The following is a 19,091-nucleotide window of genomic DNA, read 5'->3' on the forward strand; positions in this document are numbered from 1 at the left end:
CGTGATCAGGATAGCACGGGATACAGGTTATAGGTAGCAGGAACGGGGAACACAGGGAACTGGAAAACACTCAGGAGACGATTTGCATAGACATACTAGGATAACGACCACAAGGTTCAGGCTTTTTAGTGAGGGGCTTGGCGCTTCTTATAGTCCAGGGTGCTCTGGGAGAAATCAGCTCAATCTCTCACCTGTGTGCGACCTGGCTTCTTGTCTGGACTGAGCTCTCGAGCGCACCCTGGTGGTCACTGTGGAACAGGATGGCCGCATGTGCAGACATCTCTGGAGAGAAGGTCGTCGACCGGATGGGTGGAGTTCGTGGTCAGCGACCACGGACGTTACAGTATCCCCCCTCTTACGCCCCCTCCTCTTGGCCTCTTGGGACCAGAACGAGAGAGAAACTTCTTAATTAGGGTAGGAGCATTGAGATTCTCTTCTGGCTCCCAGGACCTCTACTCCGGACCAAACCCCCTCCAATCCACTAAATAAAAGGTTTTTCCTCTTACTTTTTTTAGTGTCCAAGATCTCCTTAACCTCAAAATTATCTGATGAACCGCTGGGAGCCACTGCAGGAGTGGAAGTCTTGGAGTAGCGGTTCAAGATCACAGGCTTCAACAGGGAGACATGGAAGGAGTTGGGGATCTTGAGGGTAGTAGGCAGCCGAAGCTTGTAGGAGACAGGGTTGATTTGTTGCAAAGTCCAAGGAACCTGGGAGCAAACTTGTACGATTGCACCCTCAGCCGGATATTCCTAGAGGACAGCCAGACCTCAGTACCTGGAAGAAACTGGGGAGACTCTTGTCTTCTTGTGTCTACCTTTCTTTTCATGTGGTCGACCGCCAGCAGAATAGAAAATCGGGTCTACTGCCAGATTTGTAGAAATTCCCTGAATGCAGAGTCAGCTGCAGGCACCTGGGACATAGTGGAAACAGGGAGAGCTATTTGAGGGTGTTGGCCATAGACAATGAAGAATAGACTCTTAGCGGTGGCCTCACTAGTGTGGTTGTCGTAGGAGAACTCAGCCCAAGGAAGCAGCTGAACCCAGTCACCATGCTGACTGGGGAAAAAGTGTTGTAGATAGTTCTCCATAATCTGATTTATTCTCTCTATTTGACCATTGGACTGTGGATTGTAGGCAGTGAAAAAGTCCAACTTCACACCGAGGAGTACGCAGAGGGCTCTCTAGAAATTTGCGGTAAACTGAACCCCCCGAGCTGACACAATATGCAGAGGCAAGCCACGCAGACGGAAGATGTGTTGGACGAAGAGATTGGCCAGTTGGGAAGCAGACGGTAGGCCGTTCAGTGGAACGAAATGAGCCATCTTGGAGAATCGGTCCACCACCACCCAGACTGTACTGCAACCAGCAGAGAGAGGTTGGTCCGTGACAAAGTCCATAGCAATATGTTGGTTGCCAGGGGGCATCGTGCACAGACAGCGGCTGGAGCAGGCCCGCCGGTTTGGAGTGGGCAACTTTATTTGCTGCGCACACCGTGCAGGAGGAGACAAATTCTGTGATGTCGTTCGGCAGCGTGGGCCACCAGAACTAACGAGCGATCAAGTCTCGGGTCTTATGGACACCCACGTGCCTTGCCAGTTTGGAATTGTGTCCCCAGCGGAGGATTCTTATTCTGTCTGCCAGACGTACAAAAGTCCTCCCCGGGAGAATGTCTCTAACTTGCAGAGGGTTGACAGGGATGATGCAGGACGGATTAATGATATTCTGTGGAGACTCCATAGCGTCCTCTGTCTCGAACAACCTGGATAAGGCATCGGCCCTCACATTCTTGTCGGCCGGACGGTAGTGGAGCTCAAACTTGAACCGGGCAAAGAACAATGACCACCTGGCCTGACAGGGATTCAGTCAATGGGCCGTCTGGAGATAAGTGAGGTTCTTGTGGTCCGTGAATATCAAGATGGAATGAACTGCACCCTCTAATAGATATCTCCACTCCCCCAGAGCCAACTTGATAGCCAGTAACTCCCGATCCCCAATCGAGTAGTTGCGTTCTGCGGAAGAGAAAAGCCTGCAGTAATAGCCACTTACCATTGACTTGCCTTTGGAACCTCTCTGGAACAGGAGTGCTCCAGCACCAACAGAGGAGGCGTCCACCTCCAACGAGAACTGTCGAGCAACATCTGAATGATGGAGGATAGAGGCTGATGTGAAGGCACTCTTTAGGCTATTAAATTTGGCTTCCGCTTATGGAGTCCACACCTTAGCGTTCATGCCTTTATCGGTGAGGTTAGAGATAGGAGATGTCAGTGAGGAGAAGTTTGGAATGAACGGTCTGTAGAAATTGGCAAATCCCAGGAAGCGCTGTATGGCCCGCAAGCCTTGAGGGCGTGGCCATTCCACAATGGCCTTTACCTTTTCAGGATCCATCTTGAGACCTTGATTCGAGATGATACAGCCCAGGAAGGGTAGAGCATCTTTCTCAAACACGCACTTCTCCAACTTGGCGTACAGACGATTCTCCCTTAACCGTAGTAAAACTTGACTGACATGTCTCCGATGAGTCATTGGATCTGGAGAAAATATCAAGATGTCATCAAGATAGACCACAACACATACATAGAGGAGGTCACGGAAGATGTCATTAGCAAACTCTTGGAAGAAAGCGGGAGCATTACACAGACCGAAGGGCATTACTAGATATAGTGTCCATCACGGGTGTTAAATGCCGTCTTCAATTCCTTACTCCGGCGAATCCGGATTAGGTTGTAAGCCCTACGCAGGTCTAGCTTTGAAAAAATCTTGGCTCCACGTATGCGATCAAACAGTTCAGAAATCAAAGGCAACGGATACCTAATTTTTACCGTGATCTGGTTGAGACCCTCATAGTCGATGCAAGGACGTAGAGAACCATCCTTTTTCTTGAAGAAGAAGAACCAGGCTCCTGCCGGGAAGGAAGACTTCCGTATGAAGCCCCTCTCCAAGTTCTCCTTAACATAGGCATACATGGACAGAGTCTCTGGCAAGGAGAGAGGATATACCCTACCACGGGGAAGGGATGCACTAGGAACTAGGTCGATAGGACAGTCATACGCCCAGTGTGGGGGCCGCGACTCCGCCTCTTTCTTGCTGAAGAAATCCGAAAGTGCAGAATAATGACCAGGCAATCCTGCCAAGTACTGAGGCAGAGGAGGCTGAGCCGAACGAATCTGTACCAGGCAACTGTTGAGACACTCGGGAGCCCACTGGAGAACCTCTCCAGAATTTCAGTCCAGGACTGGGTCATGTAGTCGGAGCCAGGGCAGACCCAGCAGAATGGGGTTGACAGGTTTAGCCAGGACAAAGAACGAGAGGAGCTCGGAATGGAGGGCTCCCACGTGGAGCCTCAGTGGCTTGGTCACAGCTACATCTGGGTCTGGCAGAGGTAGTCCATTCACAGATGCAACCATCAACGGCCTCTCCAGAGGGGTTGTGGGCAATTGGAGAAGATCTACCAGGTCTCTACGAATGAAATTAGCAGCGGATCCAGAGTCCAAATACACAGAGACCTGATGCGTTTTCTCGCTGGACACTATAGTCACGGGAATGGACAATTTAGACGAAAGTCCTACTTTACGCAGGGTTGCCTCTCCCACCACCCCTAGGCTCTGGGGCTTTTGGGGACACAGACGCACAAGATGGCCTCCGAGGCCGCAATATAGACAGAGTCCCAAGGTGCGTCTGCGTTGTCTCTCCTGGGTAGACAGCCTAAACTGGTCCGTCCTCACAGACTCCTTAGGAGGATCAGCACCTGAGGACAGCAGGGGTTGCTGCAAAGTAGGAACCGGACTAGGGAGTCCTCCCTCCAGACGAGCTTCTTGGAACTGTTCTCGGATCCTTATATCAATCCAGGCGGCCAGAAGGATGAGGTCATCCAGAGTAGACGGTAGATCTCGGGCAGCAAGCTCGTCCTTAATCCTAGGAGACAGTCCCTGCCAGAATGTAGCCACCAGGGCCTCATTGTTCCACAACAGTTCTCCCGCTAGGGTGCGGAAGTTGATGGCATACTCGCCCACAGAGGTGTCTCCCTGGCGTAGGTTCAGCAAGGAGGCGGCTGCAGACGAGACTCATCCAGGCTCCTCAAACACTGTGCAAAATGTCCTTAGGAACCCCTGGAAGTCACAGGTCTCAGGTCCTTGTCTCTCCCAGATAGGGTTTGCCTATGCAAGGGCCCTGCCAGTGTGGAGAGAGACGATGAAAGCAACCCTTGCGCCATCAGACGAGAAGGCCTTTGCCTACAGGCTAACGTGGATCTGGCACTGGTTCAAAAATCCACGGCAGGTCCTCGCGTCTCCATCATAGCGGTCAGGAATCAGCAAAGAAAATTGGGGCTAAGCATTGCCAGGAGGTGTAGTTGGAAGATCAGTACTGCCAGGAGGTGTAGTAGGAGGGATGGCAGCTTGCACCTCCAGTCGACGTGCAATAATGTTCAATGTCTGGAGGCGTTGGTCCTGTCGAGACCGGAGGTCTAGCATATAAGCCCGCATCTCCTGTGACGTCGTCATGGCCTTGGATTGACCAGCGGGGTCCATGTCCTGAGCCTACTGTCACATTGGGTTTGTGGGCGCACTGGGCCGTACCACCTTGACGGTATGGCAGCTGGCCAACAGGACACAGTCTATAGTTCGTATAGTGTACCTGTGGTACCTCAGACAGTAGCAAGACAGGCTCGGCTGGGACTAAGCAGCAGGCAGGCGCCAGGCGTGGTGTAGCATGACCGGCGTGGTACACAGCACAGCACGACTTCAGCTCAACGTGACCAGGATAGCATGGGATACAGGTTACAGGTAGCAGGAATGGGGAACACTGGGAACTGGAAAACACTCAGGAGACCATTTGCATAGACATACTAGGATAACGACAACAGGGCTCTGGCATTGTAGGGAGGGGCTGGGCCCTTCTTATAGTCCAGGGTGCTCTGGCAGCAATCAGCTCAATCTCCCACCTGTGTGCGACCTGGCTTCTTGTCTGGACTGAGCTCACGAGCGCACCCTGGTGGTCACTGTGGAGCAGGACGGCCGCATGTGCAGACATCCCTGGAGAGAAGGGCGTCGACCGGATGGGAGGAGTTCGTGGTCAGCGATCACGGATGTTACACTGTATATATGTATGAGCTTGATTCTGGGGCAATATAATGCTTCAGGAATGAGCCTGTTTTGACCTTGAGGACTAGCCCCATTATTTCAAATCTGACATGTGTTATTTTATGTGGTAATAACTTTGGAATGCTTTTACCTATCCAAGCGATTCTGAGATTGTTTTCTTGCGACATATTGTACTATGTTTGTGGGAAAGTTTGGTCAATAAATTCAACATTAAGCATTACATAATTTAGCATTTTTATAAATTTAGATGTATTTGCTTGTAAAACTGATAGTAATACCACACAAAATAGTTGCTATTTCACATTTTCCATATGTCTACTTTATGTTTGCATAGTTTTTTGAACATTCTTTTATTTTTCTAGGACGTTACAAGGCTTTGAACTTTAGCAGCAATTTCTCACAATTTCAAGAAATTTCAAAAGGCTATTTTTGGAGGACCAGTTCAGTTCTGAAGGGGTTTTGAGGGCCTTCTATATTAGATACATGTTTCACAGGAACTAAAGCAAAGTAGAGGGGAAATTTAGAAATTAATTTTTTTTCTCGAAATTCATTTATGATAAAAAAAAAATCTGTAACACAGAAAGTTTTACCAGAGAAACGCAAGTCAATATTTATTGTCCAGATTCTGCCGTTTTTAGAAATATCCCATATGTAGCACTAGTGCGCTAATGGACTGAAATGCAGGCCACAGAAGCAAAGGAGCACCTAGTGGATTTTCAGTCCTCCTTTTTTTAGAATATATTTTAGGCACCATGTCAGGTTTGAAGAGGTCTTCTTGTTCCAAAACAGTGGAAACGCCCCAAAATTGAAACTGTTTTGGAAACTACACCCCTCAAGGAATTTATCTAGGGGTATAGTTAGAATCTTGACCCCACTGGCCTTTTGCTATTTATTGGAGTTAGTCTGTGAAAATGAAAATCTACTTTTTTTTCGGAAAAAACATAGACATTTTTAATTTTTACAAAGAATAAAGAATAAAAAGCACCCCAAAATTTGTAAAGCAATTTTTCCTGATAATGGCAAAACCTCATATGTGGTAATAAACTGATGTTTGGACCCACAGCAGGGCTCAGAAGGGAAGGAGCGCCATTTGGATTTTGAAGTGCAGATTTTGCTGGATTGATTTTCAGTGCCATGTCGCTTTTGCAATGCCCTAGAGGGACCAAAACAGTGGAAACCCCACAAATGTTACCCCATTTTGGAAACTACACCCCTCAATTAATTTTCTAGGGGTATAGTTAGCATTTCGACCCCACAGGTTTTTTGTTGAATTTAGTGGAATCAGACCGAGAAAATTAAAATCTACTTTTTTCTGAAAAAAACAGAAATGTTTAGTTTTTACAAGGACTAAAGGAGAAAAAGAACCCCAACATTTGTAAAGCAATTTCTCCTGATTACAGCAATTCCTCATATGTGGATATAAATTGCTGTTTGGACCCACGGCAGGGCTTAGAAGGGTATGAGAGCTATTTGGCTTTTGGAGCTCAAATTTAGCTGAAATGGTTTTCGGATGCTATATCCCATTTGCAAAGCCCCTGCGGGACCAAAACAGTGGAAACACCCGAAAAGTGACCCCATTTGGGAAACTAAACACCCTTAAAGGGAATGTGTTGCCAGCAAAACATGTTTTTTTATTTTTTAGTTAAACAATTAGTGTGTAGGTGATTAAACATTGTTCTCATTTTTTCACGAGTCAGGAAATATTATAAATTGGATTCAATTTATAATATTTCCCAGCACTGGTCACTAGATGGAGCCATTCCCAAAATTGCAGCATTGCATGTGGTAAAGCAACCACATTGCTTTATGCTGCAAAATTGGGTAAAAATCCCTCGCTCTAGTGAGCTCTCAGAATCCCCCCCTCCTTTATCCTGGCTAGTGCCGGGACAAACGAGGGGTTTGAACGGTCTAATCTCCTACACTGTGTGTCGCCATTTTTTGAGCTAACACACAGTGTAGTAGGTTTACATACAGTAGTAAACACACACTGAAACACGAACATACATAGAAATAACTTACCTGCTCCAGTCGCCACCGCTCCCTCCGGTCCATCCGCTCCGTCTGCTGCCGCTGCTCCATGTGCACAAGTCCGGAAGCCGCGACCGGAAGTAGTAATCTTACTGTCCGGCCGCGACTTCCGGTCCTCAGGAAAATGGCGCCGGATGGCGCGCATTTCAAATTGAACTGTGTGGGAGCGGCGCATGCGCCGTTCCCACACAGCGGCGTACACGATAGTGGATGGAACGGTCCCCGTTCGCAGTCCCTATGGGACTGGAGCTGCCGTATTCCATGTCTGTATGTGTCGTTAATCGACGCATACAGAAATGGAAAAAAAAATGGCAGCCCCCATAGGGAAGAAAAAGTGTAAAAATAAAAAAAAGTAACACACAAACACAAATTAATCCAAACGTTTTTAATAAAGCACTAACATCTTTAACATATTAAAAATTTTTTTGGGGTGACACTGTTCCTTTAAGGAATCTTTAGGGTATGTGCACATGGTAGCAGGCTTTTACGTCTGAAAAGACAGACTGTTTTCAGAAGAAAACAGCTGCCTCGTTTCAGGCGTAAATGCTCCTCCTCGCATTTTGCAAGGCTTCTCTGACAGCCGTAAATTTTGAGCTGTGCTTCATTGAGTTCAATGAAGAACGGCTCAAATTACGTCTGAAAGAAGTGTCCTGGATTTCTTTTGACGAGGCTGTATTTTTACGCGTCGTTGTTTGACAGCTGTCAAACGACGACGCGTAAATTACAGGTTGTCTGCACAGTACGTCGGCAAACCCATTCAAATGAATGGGCAGATGTTTGCCGACGTATTGTAGCCCTATTTTCAGGCGTAAATCGAGGCATAATACACCTCGTTTACGCCTGAAAATAGGTCGTGTGAACCCAGCCTTAGTAAGCATTTAGACCCCACCAGAAATTTTTTTACACTAAAATATAGAATTTTCTCATTTTCACAAAGGAGAAAAAGACACCCAAAATTTGTAATCTGTTGCTCTCGAGTACGGCAATACCCCACATGTGGTCATAAATGTTTTTTTCACTAGAAATTAATTAACCTTTTCAGGATTGATCTATTTTTTGCTTTTTCATTTTAGTTTTTCCCTTCCCGCGTTCCATGAGTTATAACTTTTTATTTTTATTTCAATAGAGTGGTGTGAAAGCTTATTTCTTGTGGAAGGAGTTGTAGTTTCTAGTGACACCATTTAAAGTACCATATAATGTACTGGGAAACTGAAAATAAACATTTTTGCAGACTGAAATTGGAAAAAGCTGCGATTCCTCCATTTTTTGGGGGGTTTCGTTTTTACAGCTTCCATCGTGTGGTTCAAATGACAACTTTTTTCTGCAACTTACGGTGATACCAAATTCATACAGTTTTATTTTAGATTTTACAACTTTTACAAAGTAAATCTATTTGTTTCCCCACATTCCGAGAGCCATAACTTTTTTTATTTTTTGGTCGATTGAGCAGCGTGAGGGCTTATTTTTTGCGGGACGAGCTGTAGTTTTTATTGGTACCATTTTTTGGTACATATAACTTTTTGATCACTTTATATAAAAAAAAATTAAAAAGCTAAGGAGACCAAAAAACAGCAATTTTGGCATTTTAAATTCTTTATTTTTTATGGTGTTCAACATGCGAGTTAAATAATGGTATAATGTAATAGTTCGTACTTCTATGGACGCAGCGATAAAAATGTAGTTTCTTTTTTTACATTACCTTAGAAGAGAAATGGGAAAGGTTATTTTTTTTGGACGTTAAATATTTTTTTTGCTCTAATAATAACCTTATTTACTTTTTTTTTTTTACACATTTTATTAGTTCCTCTAGGGGACTTATATCAGCGATCATTTTATCGCTGGTACAATACACTGCAATACTATTGCAGTATATTTTCATTTTTACAGGCTTCTGTAACATAAGATCGCTGTTCCTGTCTGTTAGTCCCGGGTGTCAGCTGTTATACACAGCTGACACCTGCAGGGTATGGCGCAGGCTTAGTGCATGAGCCCGCTCCACACATAACCCCCTGCACCATGACATTCTATTAAGTCGTGGTGCGTGAAGGAGTTAATGCGCAGTGAATGGTGCAAAGTGAAAATTAAAATTTTGCACTGATATGCCATTTTAGTGCACATTATGTTGTGCCCAGTTTGTGCCACTGAAGACAAATACCTCATAAAATGTTAAGCGTGTTCTCGCTGGTATGGAGATGCCATATATGTGGAAGTAAACTGCTGCATGGGCATTCTGTAGGGTTCAGAAGCGAGGGAGCGCCATTTGGCTTTCGGAGTGCAGATTTCACTTGGTAGCTGTTCTGTTTGGGGTTTCACTGGTATTTCAGTTTATAATTTGGGGGCATATGTAAGCTGTGTGGAGTACATCAGGGCACAATAAGAGGGTATAATAATGCAGTAAATAAATAATAATTCATAAATATGTGGCCGGTGTCACACTGATAAATTGTGCCCAATCTTATCCGCTTTTGGAACGCTCTGCACAATTTGTGTTACTATATTCTGAGAGCCAGAGCTGTTTTATTTTTCCCCAACGGAGCAGTGTGAGGGCTTATTTGTTGCGGAACAATCTGTAGTTTTTATTAGTACAATTTTGGGGTACATCATTTTTTGATCACTTTTTATTCCATTTTTTTGGGCAAGCAAGGTGAACAAAAACCACCAATTCTGACAATGTTTTCTATTTTTATTTTTTTACAGTGTTCACTGTATTATGCGGGTCGATGCGATTACGGTGATGCCATATGTATATAATTTTTTTATATTTTGTAGAGTTTGCGCAATAAAATCACTTTTCTATAAAATTATAAATTTTTTGTGTCACCATATTTTGAGAGCCATAACTTTTTTTTCAGTTAAAAAAGCTGTGTAAGGGCTTGTTTTTTTGCGGGACAGGTTGTAGTTTTTATTGGCACTATTTTGGGGTATATGCGACTTTTTGATCACTTTTTATTCTATATTTTGGGAGGGGTGGTGACCAAAAAAAGAGTTATTCTGGCATTGTTCTGTACTTATTTTTTTTTTTTGCGGTGTTCACCGTGCGGGAAAAATAACGTTATAGTTTGCGTCGTTACGAATGCGGTGAGACCAAATATGTGTACTTTTTTAACGTGTTAATTTTTTCCTATAATAAAAGTCTTATTATAGGGAAAAAAAACTTGTTTTGTTTTTGTAATTTACAACTTTTATTTTTACACTTTTATAAAACATTTTTATTTATTTTTTTGACCCTGACTTGAAGACCTGCAGCACTGATAGCTGCTATAATACATTACACTACCTAGTTGTCTAAGATTTTTTTTTGACAATTGCAGGAGAAAAATGTGGATCATTCCAGGGGCGCTGCTGTGTGGTGGGAATAATGGGAGCGATATCCAGAGGTATTGGTAGGTTCAGTTTAATTGAACAAGTTGGCTACGCGTTTCAACGACGGACAGTCGTCTTCATCAGGCCATGTGCACAATTACAAACAACATAGTTTATATAGCATCTAAGTTCAATTAGCCATGTGTCAAAAAAAAAAACGCCAAATCTGTAAAAGGTCAAGGTGCGATAATGACGTCACACCCGGTTTTTTTCACATTCAAAGCGCAAAGAAACAAATAAATAGATACATTTTAAAATTAGCATACAATCTAAAAGGTTAAATATAAAAGAGCAATTTAAACAGACGAAAGGACAAGAGTGAGAAACAGCGATAATACATACATAAATACATTGTTAGGTAAAATATTCACCATAGTCTCATGTCATTATTATACAAATATAGAAACATACAAAAGTCGGTTAACATGGTGTGGTAAGACCAATGGGATAAGTAAATGAAATAGTAAAAGTTGATTTGACATGGGGCTACGGTAGGAATCAATGTATTCCTTTCTTTTCATTTATTCTAAGATTTTTTTTTAGCCCTTTTCTATATGTAGAATTCCTCAAGTTGTGACACAGGTGTGTTGAGAACAGTTCATGTGAAATGTATGGGTGTCTCAAACATTTCACAGAGAGCAAAAGATAGGGGGCCATCTACGGACCTGCGAGCCACTGCAATGTTCACATGCCATTTCGCTCAGGTCTGCGGGTGCTGTAGTGAGGGAGTTTTTTTTTTTCAAAATAAATTGCAAAGGTCTCTGATTCTATATGATTAAGAGGGCTAGCAAAAGGAAAAATATCTCTGACAACCCCTTTTTAACGCCTAGTCTTTCTGTCCCTCAATTGGCCTTTCTCGTCTGTATAAAAACAAGTACTCATTTCAACATGAATTTACCCTACCACCCATCTGGGGTAAAAAATAGGACTGTGATTTTGTACTATCAACCAAAATTTTTGATCCTGTATTTGAAATAGACTTAAAAGACAGATACCCTTTATTATAAAGTCAATTGAGGGACAGTAATGCCTAACTTTTATTAATCCTCAGGATATTTGGCTATGTAATATTTTGAGTTTTCACTAATAGTCATATTTTATGTTTATGTTTTTGTGATGGTTTGTGCATATTATGTCATTGGGGAGATTTATTAAAACTGGAGCTAAGGTTAAGTGGGTGGAATATTTGCCCATGGCAACCATTTAGCTTGCCACTTTTATTTTATAAAGCTCCTGTGAAAAATGAAAGGTAGACTGATTGGTTGCTATGGGCAAGTACTTAATTTTTCTCTTGCACTACTTTTGATAAATCTCCCCTATGGTTTTTACACACAAGACAAAATGGATATATGGAATTATCATCAATAACTATATGTCACCTCATATCCAGCATCAAAATCCAAAGGTTCTGATGCACTTCGGAACACAAATCCAATTGTTTTATCTACATCAAAAAACAATCCATTTCGAGTTGGCGCCGAAGCTTGGGACTGAATGGCAAACTGTAATTAAGAATACACAGAAAATGTATTTGACAGTAAGAAATAAAAAAACAAACAACTGAATTAAATATTTTATATGAAAGCAGTCCAGTGTGTCAATGCGTGATTACACTTGGCTCTTTAGTCTGACTCTTTTACTCATTTGTCATCAATTGGATCTTTATTGCAAGATAGCAATCTATAAATATAACCTTTTTGATTTAGATAAGCTTAGAAATTTAATCTTGAAGGACAGTATGGTCAGATTCAAGCAATGATTAAAAGTGTTTTTTTTTTTTTATAAAGGATGTTATAAGAGGTTAGAGACATATTATTAATAATGCAGAAAACAAGAAAACAGTCCCAAAAATATGGCCAACACCAAAATAATGGAATCTACATAAGTCGTATTAGACCATTCTTTGTATGTTACTATTACTACCTATTGTTTTGCATAAGCATTTGTATCCCACCTATCTAGCACAGTAAGGGCATCTTATTTCAAAAGCTTCTAACAACAAATATGGTCTTGTTCCCTATAGCAACCAATCTGGGTCCCATTTAATTTTTCCATTGTAGTTTAGGAAAATAAATGTATATTTTAACTGTTTGCTATGTCATATGGATCCAAATGGTCACCGTGTGACCCTATTGACTTATATTGGGATCCGTCAGGGTTTTCCTTCTTTTTTACAGCAAGAATAACGTTTCATGTTGTGCTATTCTTGCTGTCAAAAGTGACATATCTAAATCCCAAAATATTGTTTCAAGAGTTTGACTTAAAGTTCTGTTTGAAATAGTATTTTGGGTGTCTATTTTTGATTTTAAAAGGTCAATTTACTATATACTGTCTTTGCAAAACTCACACAAAAGCAAATAGTGGTCTAATATAGATGTCCTATACCATATGAATAAATTGTCCCTTAGGCCAGAGAATACATGAATGATAATCTTACCATCAGGTCATCACCATCCACATCACGTGCTGGCACTCTATATATGGATGTATACATTGGGAAATTCTCATTGATTGTTCTATTTGCTAGATAAAAGTAAAATGTTTTTAAAATATTAAGTTATATAATACATTATATTTTCTGGACCAAATGCATCACGCAACAAATCAAATCTGTTTTGTATTCATTATCAAGTGAAACCTTTTCAAAGGTAGGAGAATACCCCAGAACTAGACAAAAAAATTTCAATAGAATTTTTCAATTCATATTGTCCCTCTTATTTATAAGGATCACCATTGTTGAAAACTAATTTTATGGCAATTTTAGACATGGTTTCACTGTATATTATTTAGAGTAACACATTCAAGCAGAAACCAAAATGTTTAGTAGACGGAAGAAAAGCTTGTATTACCTAATGCTTCACAATAATGTTGAACTTTTAAATGACGCACAAATTGGGGGCTGTGGAGTGGACTGTTTAGCTGGCAATTTGACACTGGCTATCTAGCTGGCAATGGGGTGCTATTGTAGCTGTAACGGGTGGGATTGTGACTGGCATTGAAGGAATTTACTTTTGGCACTACGGAGGAACATAGTGGCTGGCACTGAAAGTGGGATGGCACTTTATGGGGCTACACATTGTTGCTGGTACTGTAATTTTTCACCTTAGCTGCTGCAGACCCTTGTTTTGAAGAAGCAATTATTCATGTTATTTAACCTGTGATTGACAAAAAGCTCCTACTTTCATTTCAAAAGGATCTGCAGAGGTTGAGGTTTATATTATATAGAATAATGTACCCCCTAAATTATTAGGAATATCAAAAGATACCTGTGAGTTCCGAGCCCTCAATAAATTACTAAGCATGTTAGAAGTCAGCTTGAAGTTTCATGCCCTGTATGCAGGGTTGGGACCCGGCCAGTTCACCCTGGTTCTCCCAAACCGGTTGTTAAAATTACAGCTGGTTCGGAGAACTGGGGTGAAGCGGGAAACCGGAACTAGTCCCCTGCAATTAATTGTATCTGCGTCCTTAGTACACGGATACAGTTGATTTGGCTAGCACGGCCCTGGCAAGGCACAGGATGCAATAAACAAGGAGGAACGAGATATCCAGCACTCTTGTAAATTAAACAATTGATTTGGTCATTTTAAAAACAGGACAGTTTAAAATGATATTCCCGGGACCACGTTTACGCGTTTCAAACCTCTAAGGTTCTTAACCCCTTCCCGCTTTGGCCACTTTTGACCTTTCTGACAGAGCCTCATTTTTCAAACCTGACATGTTTCACTTTATGTGGTAATAACTTTGGAATGCTTTCACCTATCCAAGCGATTCTGAGACTGTTTTCTCATGACACATTGGACTTTATGTTACTGGCAAAATTTGCTCGATACATACAGTTTAATTGTGAAAAACAGCAAAATTTTATGAAAAATTGCAAAAATTAGCATTTTTCTAAATTTTAATGTATCTGCTTGTAAGACAGGCACTTATACCTCACAAAATAGTTGCTAATTAATATCCCCCATATGTCTACTTTAGATCGGCATCTTTTTTTAAATATCGTTTTATTTTTTCCAGGACATTACAAGGCTTAGAACTTTAGCTGCAATTTCTCACATTTTCAAGAAAATGTCAAAAGGCTATTTCTACAGGGGCCAGTTCAGTTGTGAAGTGGCTTTGAGGGCCTTATATATTAGAAACCCCAAAAAAGTCACCCCATTTTAAAAACTTCACCCCTCAAACTATTAAAAACAGCATTTAGAAAGTTAACCCTTTAGATGTTTCGTAGGAATTAAAGCAAAGTAGAGGTGAAATTTAAAAATGTCACTCTTTTTTGCAGAAATTCATATTTAATCCATTTTTTTTGTAACACAGAAAGTTTTACCCGAGAAATGCAACTCAATATTTATTGACCAGAGTCTGCAGTTTTTAGAAATATCCCACTTGTAGCCCTAGTGTGCTAATGGACTGAAACACTGGCCCCAAAAGTAAAAGAACACCTAGTGGATTTTGGGGCCTCCTTTTTATTAGAATATATTTTAGGAACCATGTCAGGTTTGAAGGGCTGTTGCGGTGCCAAAACAGTGGAAATCCCCCAAAGGTGTCCCCATTTGGGAAACTAGACACCTCAAGGAAATTGTCTAGGGGTATAGTGAGCATTTTGACCCCATAGGTTTATTGCAGAAATTATTGGAATTAGGCTGTGAAAATTAAAATCTACATTCTTTCAAAGAAAATGTATGTTTAGCTAATTTTTTCTTATTTCCACAAGAACTAAAGGAGAAAAATCACCACCACATTTGTAAAGCAATTTCTCCTGATTAAAACAATACCCCACAGGTGCTCCTAAATGGCTGTTTGGACACACGGCAGGACTTAGAAGGGAAAGGCGCCATTTGGCTTTTGGAGCTTAACTTTAGCAGGAATGGTTTGCGTAGGCCAGGTCACATTTGCAAAGCCCCCGAAGGGACAAAACAGTGGAAACCTCGCACAAGTGACCCCATTTTGGAAACTACACCCCTTGGGGAATTCATCAACATGGGTAGTGAGCATTTTGACCCTACAGGGGTTTTATAGATTTTATTATAATTGGACAGTGAAAATAAAAACAATCCTTTTTCTTAAATAAGACGTACATTTAGCTCAAAATTTTTCATTTTCTCAACAAATAAAAGAAAAAAATAACCCCAACATTTGTAAAGCAACTTCACTGGAGTATGCCAATACCCCATATGTGGTCATAAACTGCTGTTTAGGCATACATCAAGGATCAGAAGAGAAGGAGCACCATTTGGCTTTTGGAGCACAGATTTTGCTGGATTGATGTCGCTTTTGAAAGGCCCCTAAGGTACCAGTACGGTGGAAACTCCCCAAAAGTGACTCAATTCACAAAACTACACCCCTTGAAGAATTCATCTAGGGGTGTAGTGAGCATTTTGACCCCACAGATGTTTCATAGATTTTATTAGGATTGGGCAGTGAAAATAAAAACAAATCCTTTTTCTTCAATAAGACGTAGCTTTAGCTCAAAATTTTTCATTTTCCCAACAAATAAAGGAAAAAAAGAACCACAACGTTTGTTATCCTTTATTTTGGGAGGCAAGGTGATCAAAAAACAGGAATTTTCTGGCATAGTTTTTAATTTTTTTTAACACAGCGTTCACCATGCGTCATAAATTACATGTTATCTTTATTCTGCGGGTCAGTACGATTCCGGCGATACCAAATTTATAGCACTTTTTTATGTTTTACAACTTTTTGCACAATAAAATTACTTTTGTACAAAGAATGTATTTTTTCTGTCGCCAAGTTGTATGAGCCATACCGTTTTAATTTTTTCGTCGACTGAGCAGTATGAGGGCTTGTTTTTTGCAAGACGAGCTATAGTTTTTATGTGTACAATTTTTGGATACATTCAACTTTTTGATCACGTTTTATTTCAATTTTTGGAAGACAAAGTGACCAAAAAAACAGCAATTCTGGCATTATTTTGTAGTTTTTTTAGGTTTTTTATTTACGGCGTTCACTGCGCGGGACAAATAACATAAGATTTTTATAATTCATGTCGTTACGGATGCGGTGATACCAAATATATATTTTTTCAATATTAAATGACTTGATAAGGGAAAAAGGGCGATCGTGTTTTATGTTATTACTTGAAACATTTTTTTTTTTTTTACAACGTTTATTTTTACATTTTTTTACACTTTTCTTTAGTCTCACTAGGAGACTTGAAGGTGGAACAGTTTGATTGATGTTCTAATACATTGCACTACCTATGTCGTGCAATGTATTAGAACTTTCAGTTGTTCACTGAAGGCAAGCCGATCAGGCTCCGGCTCCAGTCGGGGCCTAATCGGCTTCCGTAATGACAGACAGGAGGCCGTTGTTAGGCCTCCTGTTACCATAGTAGCAGTCGGCATCCTTGCCATCGCATGGCAGGCTGCCGATTTGCTACAAACCACTAAGATGCAGCAATCGCATTGGATCGCTGCATCGAAGGGGTTAATGGCAGGAATCAGAGCTAGCTCTGGTTCCTGGCGACATGGTAACATACAGGGGACACCCACTGTTGATGACGACGGCTCAGCTTCTGAGCCGGAAGCTGAGCTGGCGCCATCTTGCCGATGGTGCCGGAAGTCTTTTAGGCCCCGCAGGCGAGCGGGGCATAGAAAGCTTCCATTGCTGGCTGACCGGGAGGCCAGTATTAGGCCTCCGGTTGCCATTGCAGCCACCGGCAACCCAGCGATCACGTTGCTGGGGTGCCGGCGGCTAAGAACTCCTCACATGCTGCGATCTCTATTGAACGCATTATCTGAGGGGTTAATCGGCCAGATCGGATTATAGCTCCGGTCCTGGCCGTTACCTCAGGGTGCCAGCTGAAACATACAGCTGGCACCCGGCGGTGACGGTGCGGGCTCCGATCCTGAAGCTGAGTCGGTGCCATCATCCCCGGATGTCAGCTGTATCTTACAGCTGACACCCTGCTGTAATGGCGGGGACCAAAGTTAGTTTAGATCTCCACCATTAACCCCATAAATGCAGCGGTCAAATGCAATCGCTGCATTTAAGGTGTTTGCAGCTCATCGACACCCCCGCTATGAAATCACCGGGGTGTCGGTGGCTGCAATGGCAACCGGAGGCCTAATAGTGGCTTCCCGGTCTGTCTTGCATGGAAAATTTCCAGCCCCCGCCCGGAGGCGGGGCCTAAAAGGCTTCCGTAGCCGTCAGGAAGATGACGCCGGCTAAGGAGCTGAGACGTAGTCATCAGCGGTGGATGTCAGCTGTATATTACAGCTGACATCTGCCTGTAACGACAGGAACCGGAGCTAGCTCCAATCCCTGCCATTAATCCCTTAGATGCAGCTATTGAAAGCGATCGCTGCATCTTTGTGTTTGTCAGCAGATCGGCAGCCCTACCATGCAATCAGGGCTGCGGACTACTACTATGGCAACAGGAGACCTAACAATGGCCTCTTGTCCTGCCATTACGGAAACCGATTAGGCCCCGTCCGGAGGCGACGTCTAATCGGCTTGCTGTCAGTGAATGACTGACAGATCTAATATATTGCTCTACATAGGTAGTGCAATGTATTAGAAAAAAATCTGACAGTTGGACCTTCGAAGCCCCTAGTGGGACTAAAGAAAAGTGTAAAAGAAAAGTGAAAAAAAAGTTGTAAAAAATATAATAAAAGTTTCAAGTAATAAGATAAAACACAAATTGCCCTTTTTCCCTTATCTAGTCCTTTATTATTGAAAAAAACAAAACAAAAAAAAAACATACATATTTTGTATTTCCATGACCGTAACAGCCTAAACTATAAAAATATTATGTTATTTATTCCACGCGGTGAATGGCGTAAAAAAAACGTAAAAAAAACATGCCAGTATTTCTGTTTTTTTAAATAAAAAGTGATCAAAAAGGCACATGTATCCAAAAATGGTACCTAAAGAAACTATAGCTCGTCTTGCAAAAAACAAACCCTCATATAGCTCCGTCGACGAAAAAATTAAAAAGTTATGGTTCTCACAACATGGCAACAGAAAAAATACATTCTTTTTACAAAAGTAATTTTATTGTGCAAAAAGTTGTAAAACATAAATAAGTGCTATAAATTTGGTATCACAGGAATCGGACTGACCCGCAGAATAAAGTTAACATGTCATTTATAACAGATGGTGAACGCTGTATAAAAAAACACTATGCCAGAATAGCTGTTTTTTGGTCACCTTGCCTCCCAAAAAATAGGATAAAAAGTGATCAAAAAGTCGCATGTACCCCAAAATGGTACCAATAATAACTTCAGCTAGTGCCGCAAAAAATCAGCCCTCATACCACTACGTCTATGAAAAAATAAAATTAGTTAAGGCTCCAATAAGTCAAGGAAATGGCATATCTGGGGAAAAATTTAAATGTTTACTTTGCACCATCCGCAGTTCAATAATTTATGAAAAAGACCTGTGGGGGGAGGTGAAAATGCTCATTTTACCTCTTAATAAATACCTTGAGGGGTGTAGTTTCCAAAATGGGGTCACTTGTCAGGGGTTTCTTTTATTATTTCACATTAGAGCCCTGCAATTGTGAACCAATATTGCGTAAGTTGCCAAATTAGGCCTCAACTTCGCATGGTACTCTTTCATTCCTGAGCCCTGTCGAATGTT

General features: G+C 41.7%; 1 protein-coding gene across 1 annotated transcript in view; it reads right to left on the minus strand.

Annotated features, from left to right (window-relative positions):
* Positions 1–19,091, minus strand: part of LOC142750413 (cadherin-related family member 4-like) — a 144,541-nt gene that overhangs the window by 95,579 nt on the left and 29,871 nt on the right. The window contains exons 4-5 of the mRNA XM_075859415.1: positions 12,928–13,013; positions 11,870–11,992 (exon numbers count right to left, since the gene is read on the minus strand). Coding sequence (XP_075715530.1) covers positions 11,870–11,992; positions 12,928–13,013 — 209 coding nt within the window. The remainder of the gene's footprint in view (positions 1–11,869; positions 11,993–12,927; positions 13,014–19,091) is intronic.

Source organism: Rhinoderma darwinii, chromosome 3 (genome assembly GCF_050947455.1).
Source record: "Rhinoderma darwinii isolate aRhiDar2 chromosome 3, aRhiDar2.hap1, whole genome shotgun sequence".
NCBI lineage: Eukaryota > Metazoa > Chordata > Amphibia > Anura > Rhinodermatidae > Rhinoderma > Rhinoderma darwinii.